The sequence below is a fragment of the Equus asinus genome, chromosome 13 (assembly GCF_041296235.1).
Source record: "Equus asinus isolate D_3611 breed Donkey chromosome 13, EquAss-T2T_v2, whole genome shotgun sequence".
Taxonomy (NCBI): Eukaryota; Metazoa; Chordata; class Mammalia; order Perissodactyla; family Equidae; genus Equus; species Equus asinus.
The window spans coordinates 36,643,991-36,665,281 of record NC_091802.1 but is presented as its reverse complement, the minus strand read 5'-3'; the positions used below and the strand labels follow the sequence as shown (position 1 = coordinate 36,665,281).

Below are 21,291 nucleotides of genomic sequence, written 5' to 3'. Positions count from 1 at the left end.
TCAGTAATGGTAGCAGCTAACATTCATTGAGTCTCTTTCTCCATGCCAGGTACATGTTAAACACTACACATATGTTATCTCATTTAATGCTCATGGCCACACCTATGAGATGGGTACCATCTCCTCTTATCACTCTCTCTCTTTCTTTTTTTTTTTGGTGAAGAAGATTGGCCATGAGCTAACATCTGTTGTCCATCCTCCTCTTTTGCTTAAGGAAGACTGTCGCTAAGCTAACATCTGTGCCAATCTTCCTCCATTTTGTATGTGGGACGCCACCACAGCATGGCTTGATGCACTGTGGTATGTAGGTCTGTCCCTGGGATCTAAACCCATGAACCCTGGGCCACTGCAGCAGAGCATGCCAACTTAACCACTATGTTGCTGGCCGGCCCCTATCATCTCCTCTTTAAGGAAGCTTCAGAAAGAAGTAACATGTCCTAGGTTACTCAGGCAGCCTGACTCCAGAGCTAAACTCCTAATTTCTATTCTTATAAAACTTTCTTATAAACACAGAAGGATTACTATTTATATTTTACATAGTCTCCAAAGATGCAAATTTGGCTGAGATGTTAAAATTAACACTTGTCTAGTACTTTATAGCTTCCACCTATGTCATCTGATTTAATTTTCACAATAGGCATGTAAGGTAGAAAGTGCAGATATTATTGACCCTATTTTACAAAAGGCTAAGTCACAAAGGCTAGATGACTTGCCCAAGATTGTCCACTTAGTAAATGGCAGACCCCAGACTTACATCCCATGTCTTTTGACTCCAGATTCAAGTACTTTCCCAACCAACTTCTAGACCATTGGCCTACCTGACAGCCAAAGGGTGAACTAGTTAGTCTCTTGAAATCTATTCTTGCCTGACAACTTATTCCATTTTAGGACCCCTCAACATGTAAATTCTCAGGCAGTCTTAGGAGAGGACAAGTGATTTTTATTGCTTGGGTCATACAGCATGTGTTACAGGTAAAAGCCCTGGAATGAGGAAACTTGAAATACTTTGGGCAAGTGGCTTCCTTTCTCTATGCCAGAATCATCTCTGCTCCATCAACCTCACAGAGTTGTTCTAAAGATAAAATGGCGTATTATTGGATAGATGCATTCTTCCCTTGGAGAGAAGGGTAATGTGGCTAGTCTCAAGGACATGGTGTTTAAATTTTGTTCGAAAGCCAAGGTACCAGGAATTGAGGGCTTGGACAGTGGAAGAAGAGCCAGTGGAGGTAGCACAGCTGAAGAATTGGATCTTCTGAGTCCAGAGAGTCATGGTCCTTCCTGATAAGTTGCTGGCAAAAGACACTAAAGTTGACCCAGCTGGAGGAGTGAGAAGGCAGGCATGCGTGGGAGATCCCTGTCCTCTCCTTACCCAGGTATCATGCCCAACCAGCTGTCTCTTATTCCCTTCTCTATCACTGATAGCTTCTCCTGGCATGGACATATGGGAGGATAAAGACCTCATCTGAAGATCAACTCCTGTCTGTTCCTCCAATAAAAGAAGCCAAGGCTTTGGGGACGCCGTGTGCTGCTAAGGGGAGATGCCTTGGCTTACGAAGCATCTTCTAGCTTGCAGGAAAACCTTTGTTGCTGTCCCCTCGTCATCCTTATCAACGTGATTGTCATTAATTAATTCACTCGTCACAAATTTATTGAAATGACCACTATGTGCCAGACACAGAGCTAGGCACTAAGGAATGACAATATTGTTCAGAGACATGCTCCCTACCCTGGAGTTCACAGCCCAGCAGGTCTTGAAGCCTGTGTGCAGAAGTGGCACTGGGCTAGACGCTATTCCAATTGAGACATAACCTGGTTCCTGCTTTCAGGGACTTTGGGCAGGGACTTTGGGTCAAAGGCAGGCACTCAAAAACATCAAAAGTGGAGGATTATATACACCAAGGATATCAATAAATTGTTTTTCATCTATAGGAGAGTTATTTGCCTGAGAGGGTTCCAATAGCAAATGCTCAGTCCCTCGATCCCAGCCTGCTCTTGGGATGTCCACAACTGTCACAAATACATGAGGACCCAAGGGATTGGAGTTATTTTTCCTATAGATGTGAGTCAGAGGTATAGCCACTCCCCACGCAGTCCCTATAAGGCCTGGGGTCTTAAAAGCTGCAGGAAACTGGGGGACTACCAAGGAGGAAAGGCTTGGGGAATTCTAGAAGATCAGAAGATCAGCAGGGAGGCCTTATCCTGCTGACTACTGAATTAAGAGAAGGCTGGGGTCGTCATAGCTGAGAGAAGCTTTCCAGTTCTGACGGTGCTGCCAGGCCCTACTTCCAGGGCACTTTGACCCTTGTCCTATGCATTTATGCCACAATAACCAACAAGATTGGGAATTCCAAATCACCATTTTTACCCTCCAGAATCTGATACTCAGTAGCAATTGTCCAGCAGAGAATAGAGAAGTATTAATATTCCTTGGTACCCGGGGGACTCTCTCTGAACTTCCTGGTAAATGTCTAAATGCTTACATCTTTGACCCCTGGGTTCCAAAATAAAAAAAACAGAAAATAAGATGACGCAGACGCACAGCGTCTCTTTTCCGACCTACCTCCTTTCCTCAGCCTCTGTCTGAAATGTCAGGCCCGGCTCCTCAGGGAACGAGATCCTGAGGAAATGGGGTCAGAACTGAAGAGCGGAGCAGCCTGAGAGGGATCAGGAAGGAGGGTTGAGGGAATGAATGAGGTTATGAGAACAGAGTAGGGAGGGGGTCCTAGCCCTCAACATCTCTCCCATTCATGTCCTCCCTCTCCCTATATCCCTTCCCTCCTACTCCCCTGGTAACCAGATGGCCTGGATTTTGACCTTCGGTACTTTGTCTGACACATTTTGTCCCTTGCTGCGGCCCACCGCTTTCTGTCTTCTGGCTTCGTTATCTCACTTGTTCTTTCTCCTTCATTCAGACTGGATGACGTTCACCCCTTACCTCTTCTTTTCCTCTCAGTGGGAATTGAATTTTCTTGCTAAACTGCAGCCTTTTTCAAAAGAAGATTCCTCATCCTTAACAATAAAGGGTATGGTAGGAAGCAGCTTGGCCTTGCTCCTTCCATGCTACTCTGAGAATATCACACCAGTTGGCACCCTCCCTGGAAGTCTCACCCAGAAGCTCCTCCAATTCTCTGACCTCCTGGGTGTTTGCCCAGAATGTCAAGTGAGGCTTTAGATACCAACTCTCTCGATTTCTTAGCCCTATACACCCAATTCTGAATTCTTCCCCAAACAGGTTAGAAATCCTGGGATCCCTGAACCCGTGGTGGGTCTGCATTCCTCAGAATGCCCAAGAAGCCTGCACCACCTGTGGAGACAGTAACACCAGGGCCCCAGGAAGGAAGTAATATAATCAGGATGCTACATGCTATGTGTCCGTTCTATACAGCATAGAAGAAAACTTCCACTGACCGGGCGCTTACTATAGGCTAAGCAGTTTGCACACATAATCTCATTTAATCCTCAGTCATGGTTATTATACCTTATAAGAGGGTATAATTATCCCTATTTCACAAGTGAGAAAACTGAGGCTTAGAGAGGTTAGGAAATGTGTTGAAGGTTATAGAGCCAGAGGCGACAGGTCCACCTGCTTTCAAAGACTGTGTGTCTAACCACTGCTGGGGGGCTCAGTGGACTAGGTTAGAGGGATGCAGACCTAGGGGTCCACTCCTTACCCAGAGGTTGAAGGTCAGGGTTAAGAATAAAGGCCACAACCCAGTCTTCTGCCTCCTTGTCACCTCCCCCAGCTCTACACTCTCAAGAACTCTGACTTTGTTTATATTGCAAGGAAGCAGTGCTCAGAAATTATGGAGGTGAGTCTGGCAGGTTCCAGCTGTTCCTGGTGCGGGAGTTGAACTTTTTTGGAACTTCTCCTTCGCAAAAGCATGCCTCTCCTTCAGTGGAGTAGCCTAGGACCAAAACCATTCCCTCTCTCCAAGCTTCCTACCTTGGGGGAGGACAGAGAGATGGGGAAGCTAGGGGATTTCCATTAAGAAGAAACCAGAGAAGATTCGAGGAGGTAGAAGGATGATACTGCCCTTTAAGGAAGCCTGCCAGAGCTCTGGAGCCAGGACTCTTAAGACACTTCTGTAGTGTGCCAGGTAAAGTGAGAAACCTCTTTGTGGGGTCACAAGAGAAGCTACAAGAGGAGGAAGGACTTGGCAGAAGAGGGTGGCTAGGAGGTAAGAATCTATCCAGGATTGAAAGTGTGTTTTAATTCTGAAACTACCAAAATCAAAAAATAGAGACTCACCCCTGGACTCTGTCTCTTCACCTCTGGTAGGGAGAGGGCAGCTAAATAAGGGAGACTGTTCCTGTACTGTGCTCTCCATTGCCAGAAAACACTGGCTGCACTGCCTGCCCAGCCTGTGAGAGCGCAGCTGGAAAGTGACTGACCGCTGCATTTGGTTGATAAATGATGGGCACCCCTGCCTGCTGCCCATTCTCTCTTTTCTCCCTGCTTAGTTTGCAGCCTTCTCCCTGGCAGGGAGCCCCAGAGTAGGGGATGGGGAGGAAGGGTCCTCCAGACAGTGTTTAATACTCAGTGATTTATAGGCTGCTGGAAAGGGAGGTGGGGAGCCAGAGAGGGGAAGCCTCTGGGACTAGTTTCCATGACGCATCAGCACACCATTGACAAGAGTCAAAGTATTTTCTTGATGTCTGTGCCTTCAAGCACAGCTTTGGGACAAGATATCACCCTCACCCGTCCTGGGGCCCAAGACCACGGTATCGTCTAGGATGAGCCCAGTGGAGCTGGCTGGAGTGAGGCTAACGGACACACATCCCAATCGTCACCCTTTTCTTTAAGCCCCGCACTGCTGGGAGAGGGAAGAAATAAGTGAGGTGGAGCAGCTCAATAGCTGTTTTTGGAGGATTTATTTTTTTAAAGTACAAGAATTCTTTTGAACCCTCCATGGCTCCATGACAAACTATTTGAAATGTCCCTGCTTAAGGGGCCAGGGGGTTAAGTGCCAGGGATGGTAGGCTAAATGCCAGGGATGCTGGTTGCAGGGATTCTTGGGACCTGGGCTAATGGCCTCCCTGCTGTGGGCCCAGGAATACCAGGCCCGGGCTCTGGTTGCCCTGAGAGATGCAGCCATTTTTACTTCTGATTGAAGGGCACCCCCTTCTGGGATTTTCCCTTCTCTGGTGAAAACCAGAGTAGAATATGCCCAGGGGACCAACAGGGCATCTGCCCAAGAGTCTGGAGGGCACTGACAGAGATAACACCGTGAGGGAGGGTGAGACCAATGCTTTATATACGTAGTTTAGAATTTGATCCCTGCTGGTAGAAAGAAGATGTGCTTTGTGAGAGCCTGTGGTAATTGCCCTTCGTAAGGATGGTCTCAAAAGGTCAAGGGATGGGCCTTGAATAGCCCTAATGTCCCTGAAACGGTCTATTGTATAGCTATTGTCTCTACATGGAAAGGAATACTTGTCTTTTTTTGCCTCTGTGGTTTCCTAAGTGAATAATTACATACTACCTTATCTCCAGACCCAACTCTACCTCCTTTAAGCTTCAACAACAAAAGAGTTCAACACACATTTCTTGAGCTCCAACTATGTGCCAGGTATCAGGCTATGTGCTGGGGATACAGAGGTGAATAATACACAGTCTTTTCTCTGGGGAATCCACAGTCTAGTTTTCGAAAGATTTTCCTTCACGCTGACCTTTTGGCGTTTTGTAAACAAATCTGCATCTAGCCCCTTTATATTTTCGTATGCATGGATCATATCCTTAGCCTCCATCTTTACAATCTTCTAAATTTTGCTTCATCTGCTAACCGCTGCTTTTCCCTTGACCAATTTAAATGACTTTCTCTGGACTCTGGTACATCTTCCTCTGGAGCTAAGTGACCAGAACTAGGCACTGTATTTCATATACAAATGCTGTATGAATGTGTGTACAAGAGTAACACTATGTTTTCTAACTTTGTTTATCTACTTGCCATTTATTCATACATCCAGTAGTGACTGAGTGCACACCGACCACCATGCACTGTGCCAGGTGCTGAGGGTGCAGTGGTAAAGTAAAATGGACACTGCTGTAGAAGGTAAAGAATCCAAATAAATGTCACACCAATAGATGCATAGTTACAAACTGAGACAAGTGCTATGAAGAAAAGTACAGGGTACTATCAGAGTGTAGGAATAAGGGCCTTGATCTAGTCCGGAAGCCTCAGGGAACATTTCCCTGAGGAAATGACATTTGACCTGAGATCTGAAGGATTACTGGAAATAGGTGAAAAAGAGTATGGGGGAAGAACATTCCAGGCAGAATAAAGAGTATGTGCAAAGGTCCTGAGGTAGAAGGAACCAGTACACTTCTGGGGAGTTGCAGGAAGGCCAATGAGGCTGAAGCACAGAGAATGAGGTGGTGTGGGATGGGCTGGAGAGTTAGCCAGAGGACAGATCAGGAAGGACACTGCAGGCCAGGTAAGGATTTCAGTCTTCATCCTACAGAAACACATGGAATGAAAGTCTTTACAGAAGAGCCGAGAATGATTCTTTGATTCTTTTCCCCAGATTACTAATGCTGCTTATACTTGTCTTGAAGGAGAACAATTACAACGGTCTGAACAGCTCGGAACTTTCCCAGTGTCCCAGCATGATGTGGCTGTGTCTGGCTGGCACTTGGGAGGCCAGCCCCAGCCTAGCAGCCCTCAGGTGAGAGATGGCCCCCACCAGCATGGACAGAGGGGCAGGGGTGGAGGTTGGGTGGAGTACTTTCCCTGAGTATCAGCGCCACAGTGACATTTGGAACAGCCCCAAGACGATGGCTCTTGTTCTAGATAACTCTATCATGTGTGCCCCCTATTTAAATGGCCTGCTCACTCTGCCGCCTTCCTTCAGCAGCTGTGCTCCCCACCCAATCTGGGGAAGCCCCTGAATAATAACTCTGACTCTGCCCAGAACCTGGGGTCTTGACCTGCTGAGTTCAGGCCTTAGTACTGTCTGGAACCATGTGTATTTACCTATCCTTGATAGTTTGCCAGGGGTATTAATGGAAGCCATGGGAGAAGAGGGTCACGATGGTTGGCCTTGGCCTTTCTGAAGCCCTCTCCATCCTTCCAGGCCCTTGGAGAATGTGGTTTGGTGTGGTGACATCTACTGGCAAGGCTAGGCAGGTAAGAAAATGAGCAGATGCCCACTCATCCTCACGTAATTTCCAGACTAGTAAGGAAATCATCCTTACCCCCTAAGACTGGGTTGGGATTGGTAACCTCTGTTGGTTAGAGCAAGACTATGAAGTCCAAGGCTGTGGGCTTAAACCACGTATGTACTGGTTTGCCATAAACAGAGAAATGTTTTTCCTCATTGTAGCTTGCATCCCTCACCTTGGTCAGTTGATTAACATTTGGGTACAGATAGTCACAAGGGAGATTGGGTAAGCACGTGTAAATGACTCAGAGGGACCCATTCCTAGCCCCCATTCCTTGGAAAGCATCTCCCAACAAAGAAAATGACCTGCAGTTTACAAATGGCACAATACAGTGTCAGTTTTCATCCTCTTGAAGTTGATTTGGGAAATTTTTTTCTGGAACTCAGTTTCTCCTAGGTCACTAAGAAAATAGTGTCCACAAACCATCTTCGAGCTTTCTCTAGCAGCAAGAGTGACTAAAGCTCTTAAAGTGGCCTCTCAACTCTTGCTAAGGTAGGATACAACCTGTCTCCACATTCTGTTCACAATCTCATTCTCTTTGTCAATAGCACTTACACCTGACAGAGTTTACCACCAGACGTAATTGGGGAGTTGGAGTGAGAGTGAGGAGAAATACTGGAGAAATAATTATGAAGCAAATATTCTGCCTTCTTAATAACACTGACTTTATAACTGAATGTGGCTCAGACAAAGCATCTATCTATCTATCTCACATTTAAACTTAAAATCATCAAGACCCTGCTAGAGAAATGCGTAACAAATAAGATTTCAAAGAAGAGGAAACAGAACTAGTAAATAAACACAGGAAGATTGAAGTATGTCCTAACTAGAAATAAAATCAAAAGCACTTGTGAGGTATAGTTTTCATTTTTACTAAAATTGCAATATTTTATTAAGTAGTAATACTTAGTTCTGGGAACAATGTCTTTAAACTGGCACCATCACACAATGATGGTGACATTTTAAATTTGGGCAAGTCTTTGGGGAAAGAAATAAAACCATATAGAAGTGGTATAAATAAAGACAGGAGAGAGCTATGGAAGCAGGCAGACGCTCAGTGCAGCATTATCTGACATAAAAGACCCTCAGTGACCCCAATATGAGAATGAAAGCACATCATGTCACAGTACCACAATGCAATGTCACACAGCGGTTAGAAATACAATTATGAAGACTACAGAGAAACACGGGAAATGTTGAGAATGTGTAAAAAACATGAAACTTCATGTAAAGAATGAGTGCATCTATACAAAATCATGCGTGTTTAATAAAACGTATGCATGTGGAGAAAAATTGGAAGGCAATATGCAAAAGATAGAAATAACTTTGTGGCAGCAGTAAGATTAAGGATGTCTTTTATTTTCTCAAAAATGTATTTAGTGTTATTCACCGGATTAATAATCTTGGAAAAAGTGGAGAGGGGTGGGACAGGTGAAAGTCATACTCCCCTAGCTCCCGCCGGTATACATTTGTCCTACATCATCAGCTCTAGAGGGGAAAGACCACGTCTGTGTTTTCACCGTGGGCACTCGGCTCCCAGCCCAATGCCTATCACTTATCAGATGCTCAATAAATATTTGTTGAATGAATAAATGAAAATGTCTGCAGTCTAAAAAGTTCCAACCCATGATCACTGGGTACATTCTATCCTGGGGAATAAAGAGGAATTTGGTTTCGCTGGAATAAAGAAATGAGGTCCCGTCCATAATGGCAATTCCTTGGTCTTCTTGATAAGTGAATTTGGGCATGGAGAACCCAGGGAGAGACAGTCTGTTAAAGCAAACCCAATTACCACCCAGGAACATATGTTGCCCTGAGGCCTTTGCTGCCATAACAACATTGTGTAACTATAACTACAGCCCTGGAGGGCTTTGGCCCCGTCAAATATGGAAAAGGATGTCTTCATCATATAATGGTTTTGTGCTCAGATTGACTTCCCTAGGGAGCTTGGATCAGGGAGAAGAGGTAGATAAATGGAGGAAAGGGGGAGGTGAAGGGCAGGAGTGGGAGAAGAACTGCTATTGAATCAGGATCAGAGTAATTTTTTTTAAGCAATTTTCAAATGCGGTTATTTGACTGTTTAGTTTTTGTGGTTATTTATAACCCCAGCTGCAGAGGCAGGGAGCTGTGCCTGAGCCTGCTGGGATCTGTCCAATACCTTCCCCCAGGGAGGGGCTAGGGGTGGGTGGTGGATAAGGGTGACACAAGAACCAAATGAACAAGTGGCCAAGAAGGTAAGAGAAGATCCAGGCTATCTTAAGCAAGAGTAAGAAAGGAGGGACCATTAGTGACTGTGCTGACTCTATATTTAAAGCAGATGTAAATAAAAAGATTTAAATATGAATTGTGGTCATATCGGCAACCTCTCAGATTTTCCCCAAGGGATTTTCCCAAAGACTAGGCCAATACTTTTACTCAGAAGTTATAAGACTGGCCTGGCTACACTAGCATTGTCTTAAAAAGGTCAAGACATGCTTCCCCACCTTACAGGACAGGTATCTGCACACAGAGGAAACTGCTGTCCCTGACCACCCCCCCTCCAAGGACATCACGGGTCAAAAAGAGGCTTAGAGGAGAGAGGACAGCGGGTTCTGTGCAAGTTGTTCCTAACTGAGCCAGCACCTGGCAGTGGCCATCCCATTTACTGAGCCCTTTAGATGCCAGGCAGCAAAGGAGAAGCTGGAGATGGTATGGTCAGCCAGGCAAGGCTCTCAACCTCTGGGAGCTCTCAGGTCTTTGAAGCAAACAACGGACAACTACACTTTGTGTCTGAGTATCTATCATTTTACTGGCAAGGGGAGCATTTTAAAGGAAATCAAGGGATCTTTTAGGCAGCTTACAAATGTAAGTGAGGAGACAAGATACAGATACAAGAAAGAAAATGCACAGGGACATACACAAAAGATTGCTCCCACTATCCCTACCCGGTTCAGTTCCTCCTCAACTCTGGGTAAGGTTATTACCAGTCTCCCTGACACTCTCATCAGTGCCCCACACAGCTCCCAGAAAGAGATCTCTAAAGTGAAAGTCTGGTCATGGGACTCCTCTGCTTAAAGTCCTTCAGAGATTCCCCATCCCCTCCAGCCCAGGCTCCTTAGCAGGGTGTTCAAGTCTCTGCATGAACTGCTTCCCTAAACCATTCCTGCCTCTTCTTTTGGCCACCACCCGAACTCCACCATGCCACTGGTCACCCCCCATACACAATGCTGCTCCACACGTCTGTACATGCTGTTCCTTTTGTGTGAAAAGCCCTTATTCTCCTTGTCCACTAGCAAACTTATTTGTCCTATGAAATTCCACTCATTTCACCTCTTTTATGAATCCTTCCCTAAACCTTCCAGACAAAATACTCCACTTCCTCCTCTGTATCACTTCTGAACCTTGCTCTTCCTTCTATCTTTCCATTAATACTCCACGGTGTTTTGGAACAACGAGCTTACTGGCCTGGAGAAACACAGTGTTTTGTGCATACTGGTGTGACTCAATGCCTGGTATACAATGCCTGGGTAATCATTCTGTGTCTCTTAGCGGAAGTGAGGTGAACAGACAGAAGCAAACCACCACTGAGACAATGTAAAGATATATTCACAAACATTAAGCTGTTAGTCCCCCAGCCATGGCCAGGGGGACTAGAATTATAAACATCAACAACAGCCATTTATTGAACGCTTACTCTGTCAGGAAACGTACTAAGGGCTTTACAGCAATCATCTCCTTTAATCCTTACAACAACACTGTGAGGGGGTTATTAGTGTCTCCACTTCATAGATGAGAAAACTGAGGCCCAGATAAATTTAAAAACTTGTCCAAGAGCAGTGCAGATAAAAAGCGACAGAGCTGAAATTCACATTGAGATCTGACATCAAAGCCCTGTACACGACACTAGTAGAACTGACGAATAAAATAAATAAGAATTATGTTCTATTATTCATTTGGGAAGGAGAGAGGGGAATAGGACATCTACTAAATTGTATAAGGAAAAGTATAAATATGACAGTAATTGCAAAATAATGTGTCACTATGCCCTTCTACCTTAGAAAGAATAAATCAGGAAAGATTTTTGGAAGAAAGTAAATTTTAAAGAAGGTTGGGAGACGCATCCAGGCAGGAAGAAAAGCCTGTGCAAAAGCATCAAGGCAAGAAGAACAGCAGAGCCACCCACGTGAAGTCTTGGCGGATGAGGATGGGCAGGGGGGCAACGGGTCAAAGGCTTTGAAACCAACATCAGCTCCTGCTTCCAGAGCTAACTGTGTCATGATGCAAATGACACCCAAAGATTATATTTGGTTCAAAAAGAGAAAGGAAGAAAGAAAGAAAAAAGCTTTTAGGAGTCCCCCTTTCCCATTCTAAATATACCTAGCTGTTTTACTTTCACCTTAAGTATATGCGTTCCTTATGATCGTATTTCTATCCTATTGGTTAGTTTTTTCATCTTTCCACCAGAGTGTACACTTTCCAAGGACAAGAACCATGTTTAAAAGAAACTATAAACTCTTTTAGCGTTAGCTGCAGTGCTTGAAAATCCAGTGTAAGAGATTAACCAGTGTTGAACATTTGTAATGCTGGTATTTGTCTGATGAATGGTTAAGTGGGGATAAGATTCTAAAATACTAATTTCCAAGGAGGGATACTTAACCATCTTTGAGCGCTATACACTCAGAGACTGTGAAATGGGAAACATATTCTGATTGACTAGCAAGCATTTTCTGTGGGTAGAGCACGGTCTGGGTGCTATTAAGGATGGTATGAAAGAATTGATCCATGCTCTTAACGTAAGAGCCCCTTACCACTAGTCGAGGAGCCAGAACATCCAAGAGTGCCCTCAGGAATACACCAGTAAGTGCAAAATAATAGTAATAGTGTGAAATTAAATGCTTAAGTGCTGAAGGAGTACGGAAGAAGAAATGTGAACACTTTTCAAAGAAGTTCTTAGGTGCAGTTTAACCTAAATAGGTTATTCAAAGCTATTTATACTAAACACTAAAAGCTAAATACTAAATACTAAAAGCTGCTTGTGTTAACACCAGCCCAGGATATCCCCAAGGAGAGTGCTGGCTACGAGTCTGGAACTTTAACTCTTCAGAGGTCTCTGTTTAGCACATCAATCAGATGTTTACCTTCGGCTGCTTTGCTCTTTAGCTCTGCTCCAGGGGGAAATCTCCATCTTAGTTGGTCTCAGGTGGAACTGGGGTCTAGGATCCTAACTTAATGACTGAGCTTGCCTGGATTCCACCCAGTGGCTCTTGGCCAAGCTTTGGTCCTCTCAAGGCTTTTCCTCCAGCGAGGTTAAATCCTGAACGCCTGCTCTCCACTTCCCAACGTTTGCTTATGGCTCTTCTTCCGGCCTTATTTCCTTGACTAACCTCTCCTTTCCAGGTCCTCTCAAAGCAGGCCCTATCTGTGCCTCTTTTAGCTGCAGCTTCACTAAAAATATTTCTTCCTCTTCTTCCCTCCCCCAACTCCTGGTTCAAGCATCTGGATTTCCCGAGGTCACTTGGGCTAAATGGGGTTCAATGCTTTTCAGACTCTGGTACGACACCCACCGCCACCCCCGCGGGCCGCCCAGGGCTCTCAGACCCACACAGAATGGGGGAAAGAGGTGGGTGCTTTCCACAGAGCTAAACTGGGAATTCTTTGGAGCTACGGCTTCTGGAGAATGATTTTGCCTCCTTCCGCCATGCGAACGACTAACTTACTTGCTGTTCGCTAAGGGCAAGGACAATGTCTCCTCTACCAGACAGGAAACTTCCTGATGATGGACACTACCCTTTCGTTCCTTTCACAAGCCCCCATTCCCACCACTTTGAGACACAGGATGGTTCTTAAAATACAGTTTCTTGAGCAAAACATCCCTTCCCAACTTAGAATTTATATGATAAACGGAGACGTCCTTTAGCCAATTAGGCAACGAATGGGTTAAATCTCAGCAACCTGATGGATTCTGGGGGTTTCTTTCCTCGACTTCAGAAATCAAAACGACCGGGAAGGGGAATTCTTGCCCAAGGTAAAGATGAGAACCGTTAACTTCAACTGTCAGGCTTCTGCCCCAAACAAGAATGGCTACCCACGCCCACAAAGGGCCATTCCCCTACCTAAAAATGGCTGGCCCGGGTTTCTTCAATCGGTGCCACTTTCTGCCCAATTCCAAAATGGCGCTCACTGGCGTCACCCGAAGGAGCAAACCTCCCAGCACCCTCTCTGGCCCGTAACGTCAGGTGACGCGAGCCCCAGCCGGAAGTGAAGGAAAAAGCGCCTCAGCCCGCGGCGCCTGCGCAGAAGGCTCTAGACGCTGTGAAGCAGGAGGCACTTGGGATCGTCCGCAGACTTGGGACTGCTACAGAGGCCGCCACGGAGCCCGCCGGAGCCACCGTTCCTACTGCTGCTGCCGCCGCTGCCCGAATCGGAACCGTCGGGCCGCAGCCGCCGGCAATGCCGCGAAGGAAGGTGAGAGGAACGGGACGGGAGGGGTGGCGGGTTTCTAAGGACGGTCGATTGAGCAACGTGACGCAGTTGGCCACGCCTCGCGCTGGTTGGGTTCCAACTTCCCGCTCGCCGGAACCCAGATCAGCAAGCTTCTCTTATGTCCGTACCCAACGGAAAAATGTGGGCCCGACCCTGGCCTCGGCCTATGCCTGCGACTATTCCCGCCCTCTGCTTGCCTGGCTCGGAGGCGTTCTTCTTGTTAATTGGTCGCTGCAACGCCTAGGAGCATATTGATTGGCTGGTGACACCGCCCATTTGGGCCCAACGGTCACCTCCCCGCGTGCGGGGGCAGTGTCTCGGCCCGGCCCTGCGGCGCTCGGACTGGCTGTAGAGAACGATCCCTCCTTGTTGATTGGCTGCGCTTGGCAGTCTGTCCCGTGGGGGCGCGGTTTCGCGGGACAGCGATTGGGTGGCACGAATCGCGGCCCTTCCGGCTGGTGATGCTGATAGGTGGAGGGGCGGGGTTTTGGAGCATCCTTCCTTTCCGGGCAGGGGGGGTACAACAAAGCAGAGGACCGGGTGGTAGGGAAGCAGCGCCCACTCCCAAGGGATCCCACTCTGGCCTGTTGCCCCTAAGCAGTAATTTTTCCTTATTTGCTTGGTTGGACAGCGCCTAGAGAAATGCAGTTCGTAAAATCAGCAACTTTCTAGAATTGGGTGGGACTTATGAGATCACCTAGGGACACCCTCGTCCCTTCTCTTTGCAGCTAAACAAACAGAGGCCTAATGGAGTGCTTCAAGCCGCTCAATTAGGCAGTGGCAGAGCCAGGACTACAGAACAAATCTAATTCAGTTCGACAAATGTTTATTGATTTCTTGCTACGTGCTGGTTGCTGGGGATTCAAAAATTAGATTTGATCCTTGGGTTAAGGAAATCACAGTCTCATGGAGAAAACAGACATTTAAATAGCTGTGGAAGGATCTAGTAAATTTTCTCCTTGGAAGTATGTATACATAGCGTTATGGGAGGGAAGTGAGGGAGCGATGGTCTGTTCTGGAGTAAGACGGGAAGTAGATGGTGAAAGCCTGAGAGAAGAGCTGAGTTTGAGAGTCAAGCCTGGAAGAGATGGTCAGAGATGATTGGGGATTCAAATATTTGGGTAATTGGACTAGGTGACCTTTAAGACTCCTCCTTCATCCTATCAATTTTCTGTGACTCTTTCTGGGGCCTCTGCTAATTTCTGGGCAGATTACTCTTGACATTTGGAAAGCTGGGTGGTAGTCTTGCTCATTTTTACAGAAATCTTTCTCTTCACAGAGGCTTTCAAAAAAATATTTACCCTTCTTAATATCTCTTAAAATGATCTACACTGGTAGGTGGTATTTCTATTAAGGCTCAGCAAATGCAGGAATAGTATTGGTGCCTTGGAATAGGTCCACTAGTCCCCTTTCTGCAATTCCCAACTACAAAGAGCTCTTGAAAATGTAAGTTTCTTTAGTAATTTATTTGGTGGCCAAACCTATTCTAAACTGTCCTGAGACTACTTAGAGTTTTTGTGTGTCTCATTTACTGTGATTCTTTCTATAATCTTGCTGCAGAAATAGTAATATGTTTGATTCTGGGTGTTATTTGCAGAGTATTTTCTTTCCAAAAACCTAAAAAGTTATGAATTCTAACCACAACTGGCTCTGAGGGTTTTTGAATAAAGAGTAGGGGACTTGTGGTTTGAATCTTTGTATTGTTTTTTTAGCAAATACTCTTCCTTTTCTGGTTTAGTAAAGAGTATAGTGTTAATGCTCAATTGGTAAAAGTTATCTTTCTGGCTAATCATGCCTCGGGAGGCAAATAATTGACAAATAATTTTTAATAAAAAGAAAATAAAAAAGCCCTCTGTGTTTGAATACTTACGAGTCTTCATGTGCGAGCTTTTTTTTTTTTTTAAAGTATTCATGTAGAGAAACTACAAAGGTAAATAACGTAAGAAAGAATTTTACTGTTTTTCTGCTTATGTTCTTTTGTGATCAGAGTTGTGGACCATGATATTTTGAGTTTGTGTATGGTTTTTAAAAATGTGATAGCTGTTTATGGAGACTTTGAACAAAAGCTACCCTAAAGTTAAATGGAGTCTAGCACTAACATTTTTCTCACTACCTTGGACTTTATATAAAGTGCATGGTTACCGTCAGCCAGACTATTTGGAGTTAGATACTTTTATTTCCAGTTTGTGGTACTCGCCTTCAAATGGACTTGTTTCAGAATTAGTGATAATACAGTAAAAATTAATTCTCTTTCTTCATTTATTTAATAAAGGTGCATTATTTGTAGGTTGTTCCATTTAAATGCTCTCAGTAAAGGGAAGTTGGCTGTGGAATCCTTCTTAGGTTTGAACTTGGTGTTTTGAGCATCATGGTTGATATTTCCAGTGTTAATACAAACCCGCAGAGTAAATGCTTCTGTGCTAATGTCTGGATCTATGGTGTTACAGAGGAATGCAGGCAGTAGTTCAGATGGAACCGAAGATTCCGATTTTTCTACAGATCTCGAGCACACAGACAGTTCAGAGAGTGATGGCACATCCCGGCGATCTGCCCGAGTCACCCGCTCCTCAGCCCGGCTGAGCCAGAGTTCCCAAGGTAAAAGGCTTCCTTCTTCCTGACGGTGCCTCATAGCTCACTGACTGGTCATCATATTATTGTGCTAGTTAACATGGAAACTGATCCCTTGCCTCGATGTAGATGACAGAATCTGGTAAAATGCAGAATGAGTGACTACAGAAGTATCAGGTCTTTCAAAATAATGGGAGTGCTGTCCAGTTTGTAGACCCAAAGAAACTATGTCTGGTATAATGGATGGGTGTCACATGTACGTCTTGAGTCATTTAATTTTTCTTAGATTACAGTTTTCCTGTCAGTAAAATGGGAATGTTACCTTTTCACTTTCTGTTACAATGGTTTAGGCTTAGAGACTTAGTCTCTTGAACTTTATTGGAAGAGGCCCAATATTTCTAAAACTGTGTTTAATTCTGTAATATAGTCAGATACACAATTAGTAGATGTAAATAGTTGAGCCAACTATCAGTTGTAAATACCCCAAATTTTGCTTTGGTAGTAAAGAATAGAGAGTCTCGGTCTCTTGGAGGTTTCTCTAGTCTAATTGGCCATCTGGGCTTAGATTGGAGGGTACCCCTGTCCCCTCCTGGCTTCGCTCTGGGATTCCCTGGGGGAGGAAAGAAGGTTGCAGTTAATACAAAAAGATGGTAATCAATAGATGATAATGGATTAAAGGGGAAAAAAGTGTAATATACTTTGAGCTCTTAAATAGTGCTGCTTTGGTTACTGTTGTGTGCACATGTTGCAAAATGAGAGAGAAACATCAGTTTTTCAAGCAAGAAAGTGGTAACATTGTCTCTCAACAACTGTTTCTAACTTTATTTTTGAATTTAACATTTCAGCTAAAGTATAGCTGTTGTCTTTTGATTTCTCAACTTTTTTAAATTTTTTAGCACAATGGGAATATTAAATGGCTACTATAATTCTGAGACTGTGCTATGTACTGGAATGCCATGATAGAACAATCATAGTTCCTGCCCTCAAGGAGCTCACAGTTTAGTGCGAGATATAGAAATATAAACTGATCACAGTAATGCATTGTGGTAAGGGCTCTGAGAGAGGTTTGCATAGAGTACTATGGAAGCCCAGAGATGGGGCAGCCAACTTAGGGCAGATCTCCTAGATGGAAATCTTAAAGAATCTAGTAGGAATGTATAAGTTGAAAGATGGGAAAGTGTTCTTATAGGCAAAGGGAACAGTATATGCAAAGGAAGGGGCATAATGTTCTTAGAAAGTGTAATTGACCAGGCTCTGGACACCTGAAAGTTGTAAATATTTAGGATGTCTAGGAAATACATGAGCTCTGGGTCTCTTTCTAGTTATTTTACTTCACGACCACAGAGTTACACAACCCCTGGGGGCACCATTTACAGTGTGTTCTGTGTAAGGGGTCCCTCTGTAAGCGAACGTGTGGACTGCATTATAAAGGGAGCCCCCTGGAGTGTGCGTACTGACAAGCTAGCTGTGTGCTAATTTCACACAAGTTTGAGGATTCCACTTGTTTTCTTTGGAGAATCTGTAACATTTACATATTAAGATTTTTTTATTGTTTAAAATATACTTTAATTTTGGCTTCGATTTTCTTTTATTCTTTGTTTAAGCGTCATCACATTGGAGATGTAAAAAGGCTACTTGGGCGCTTCAGAATAGGTTTTGCCATCCAAAAAAATTGTAAAAAGCTATGTTCTTGCCTTACCCTTTGTGAATCTATTACGATTTTGCTTTGGGGTGTCAGAGAGGGTAATCAGGAAGAAGAAAAGATATCTCTGAATAAAGGAACTATTTTTATGTTGTTACACCTTTAGTAGTAGAATATCTGTGTTATGGTGGATTAGAGTAAGGGAAGAAAGAGAGGATGCAGCTAATATTTATAAAGCACTAGATCTACATTAAGTGCCTTCCATGAATTAGCTCCCTTATTCCTCACAACAGATGTATGAGGAATGTGCTAGTAGTATTTTCCTGTTTTTATAGCTCAGGGAACAGGCTTGGAGGGATGAGCTTGCCCAAGATGCCACGGCTAGTTGGTATGATGGAGTGGGGTTGAATCACGTTCAGTCTTGGTTCCAGAACCTAAGCTTTTGATTCTACACTATATTACATCTCTACACCTGATCTAGGTTCTTTTGCTTATATTTTACGTAATAAATAAATAGGATTTGTTTATTTTATCTAGCTAATAGTAACTAATACTTTATTCGATAAAAATAATTTGTTGGATTTTGTGAAATATAAAGAGGAAGGCCTGCATGCTGATAAATCATATGGTTGGAAAATAAAAGAGATACCCTTCTTTTTTCTTTAATTATTTTATTATTTTTTAAAATCGGGATCAGATTCCAGCCCTGTTCGAAATTTGCAGTCTTTTGGCACTGAGGAGCCTGCTTATTCTACCAGGAGAGTGACCCGTAGTCAGCAGCAGCCTACCCCAGTGACTCCGAAAAAATACCCCCTTCGGCAGACTCGTTCATCTGGCTCGGAAACTGAACAAGTGGTTGACTTTTCAGATAGAGGTGAGTGGGTATGGTATGATTTGCACCCATTACAGAGAGAGTGTGGTCAATTTCCTTTTTTTTTTTTTTTTGAGGAAGATTAGCCCTGAGCTAACAGCTGCTGCCAGTCCTCCTCTTGTTGCTGAGGAAGACTGGCCCCGAGCTAACATCCATGTCCATCTTCCTCTACTTTATACGTGGGACACCTACCACAGCATGGCGTGACAAGTGGTGCCATGCCTGCACCCGGGATACGAATTGGCGAAACCCAGGCCGCCAAAGCGGAACGTGCACACTTAACTGCTGCACCACTGGGCCGGCCCCTCAATTTCCTCGTAAGGAAGGCATGGGGCCACTGCAGGTAGATGCCTAATACTGACAAAATCCAGCTAGGTGAATGCTGTTTGCCTGATTCCTTTCTTATGTCTTGCTGAGGACAGTTTGGTACTGGTGTATTCTTGAGGGTCAGAATAGCTAGAGTGTATTAGATGGGACCTGCAATAGGCAGAAGAGACTGGGGGACCTCTCACCCACAGATAAAGAAGGCTTGAACCAGATTTTCTTACAGCCATGCTTATCAGTTCATTTATCCCTGAATTTCTGAGGAAGAGTGACCTTCAGTAATGGGGAATGGCAAGCCCGAATCAGAGGCCTTAGAGCAGAGGTTACAGACTGGTGAGCTTCTAGCCTGCCAACATGGTCGGTTGGTTTGCTTGCATAGTACTTACATTAAAAAAAAAAATTGTGGGGCCGGCCCTGTGGCCGAGTGGTTAAGTTTGTACACTCCACTGCCGTGGCCCAGGGTTTCACTGGTTCAGATCCTGGGCACGGACATGGCACCACTCATCAGGCCACATTGAGGTGGCATCCCACATGCCACAACTAGAAGGACCCACAACTAAGATATACAACTATGTACGGGGGGGATTTGGAGAGATAAAGCAGAAAAGAAAAAGAAAAGAAGATTGGCAACAGATGTTAGCTCAGGTGCCAATCTTTAATTAGAAAAAAAAAGAAATATTTGTTGCCAGTGTTTGAAAATACAGCGATTTCATATAAAAACATGGGTTACTAGTTTCTTTTAAAAAGTGGAAAGATCTGGGAACAGTAGGTGGCCTTTCACCCACAGTAATAATTGCTTGCAGCTGAGTAGTGGTTGTCACCTGGAGATGGACAGTCAGCTCTCTATTTGGCCTTGCTCAGTCCCTGTAGGCATTTGGTTTGCAATCCCTGCTTTAGAGTCGAAATTCTTAGATTACCACAGCTAACTCAAGAGTCAGGCACGTTCAACACTCTCACACCAAGTGTGTTCAATGTCATCCAGAAAGACAACCATTTGAGTTGTCTTCCATCCTCTGTATCTCCTGGAAGGAAAGTGGATGGTAATGCTTTTTAAAAATTTATTTCCATCGGTTTTGATTACTCATGATTGGGAGCTTAGGAGAAACACAGATAAGTGCAATATGTATTAGGTAAACTCCAAATTTAATTTTAGTCAGAATGTAAACTTGCACAAAAGGAATGATGTTAGTTTCTGTTCCTTTTCCATTTAGCCTTAGAGCAGATAAATGGCTAAAAGTTACTGGTTATATGATAGAAAGAGGATCTGGGAAGCCCATAACGTCTTTTAAGTGATAAACCTTTAGGTAAATGAACCCCATTCGTGAGTTCTACCAATTGCTTTTACCATAGAAACTAAAAATACAGCTGATCATGATGAGTCTCCACCTCGAACTCCAACTGGAAATGCACCTTCTTCTGAGTCTGACATTGACATCTCCAGCCCCAACGTGTCTCATGATGAGAGCATTGCCAAAGACATGTCCTTGAAAGACTCAGGCAGTGATCTCTCTCATCGCCCCAAGCGTCGTCGCTTCCATGAAAGCTACAATTTCAATATGAAGTGTCCTACACCAGGCTGTAATTCTCTAGGTAAGTGTGCCCCAGCTTTATGACACGTGTGTTTTGTGGTTCTCTATCCCTCTGGAATTGGGATCACCGAGAAATGTTTAGTGTTCTCTTGCAACCTAGCTTCTTAGGCTCTTCAGTGATCACATGCTCAGAGTAACAGTGGGTTGCCTGCTTGAATAAAAGCATTTCTGCTTATTGGCCTATTGTCCATAGTAATAGATCTGGGTGCAAGGAAATTAACTGTGATGCACCATTCAGTTTATTGAGAGCTTTTCCCAGTGAAAAATTCTCTTTCCAGCAAAAACAAAGCAGAAGACCAGTTATCTCCAAATACCTCATTGCATGGTACATAGTTCAAGCTTAATGAGGACTAATAGAGCATAAGCTAGTGCAGAATAGTGGTTGGCCATACCTGTGGAGAAAATGAGAAAAACAGATTTCTCCTCAAGAGGGTAAGACACTGAAAGAGTACAGATGAGACCCTGGCCTTTTGTGACTTCAGTAGCTTTAAGTCTTGTGGCTTTGTGTACTTAGGAAGTGTCAAGTAGATAAATGTTTCGTCTCAGATAAATGGACATTTCATTGTTTTCTTATGACTTTTACCCCCTTACTGAGAGATTTTTGTAGTGGTTTAAACCTTATTGCTCCTTAGGTAAACTTAGGTGCAAATGTGGGGCTTGAGCTTTTGTCTAGAGT

At 44.3% G+C, this 21,291-nt stretch overlaps 1 protein-coding gene across 2 annotated transcripts in view; it reads left to right on the top strand.

The window, feature by feature from the left end:
- Positions 1-13,378: 13,378 nt before the first annotated feature.
- Positions 13,379-21,291, top strand: part of KAT7 (lysine acetyltransferase 7) — a 31,887-nt gene continuing 23,974 nt past the window's right edge. The window contains exons 1-4 of one of the 2 annotated variants that reach the window (XM_014833562.3): positions 13,379-13,603; positions 16,069-16,216; positions 18,529-18,705; positions 20,377-20,616. In XM_014833562.3, the coding sequence (XP_014689048.1) occupies positions 13,589-13,603; positions 16,069-16,216; positions 18,529-18,705; positions 20,377-20,616 (580 nt within the window). In that variant the 5' untranslated portion in view covers positions 13,379-13,588. The remainder of the gene's footprint in view (positions 13,604-16,068; positions 16,217-18,528; positions 18,706-20,376; positions 20,617-21,291) is intronic. The other variant, XM_014833563.3, reaches the window with a different exon arrangement.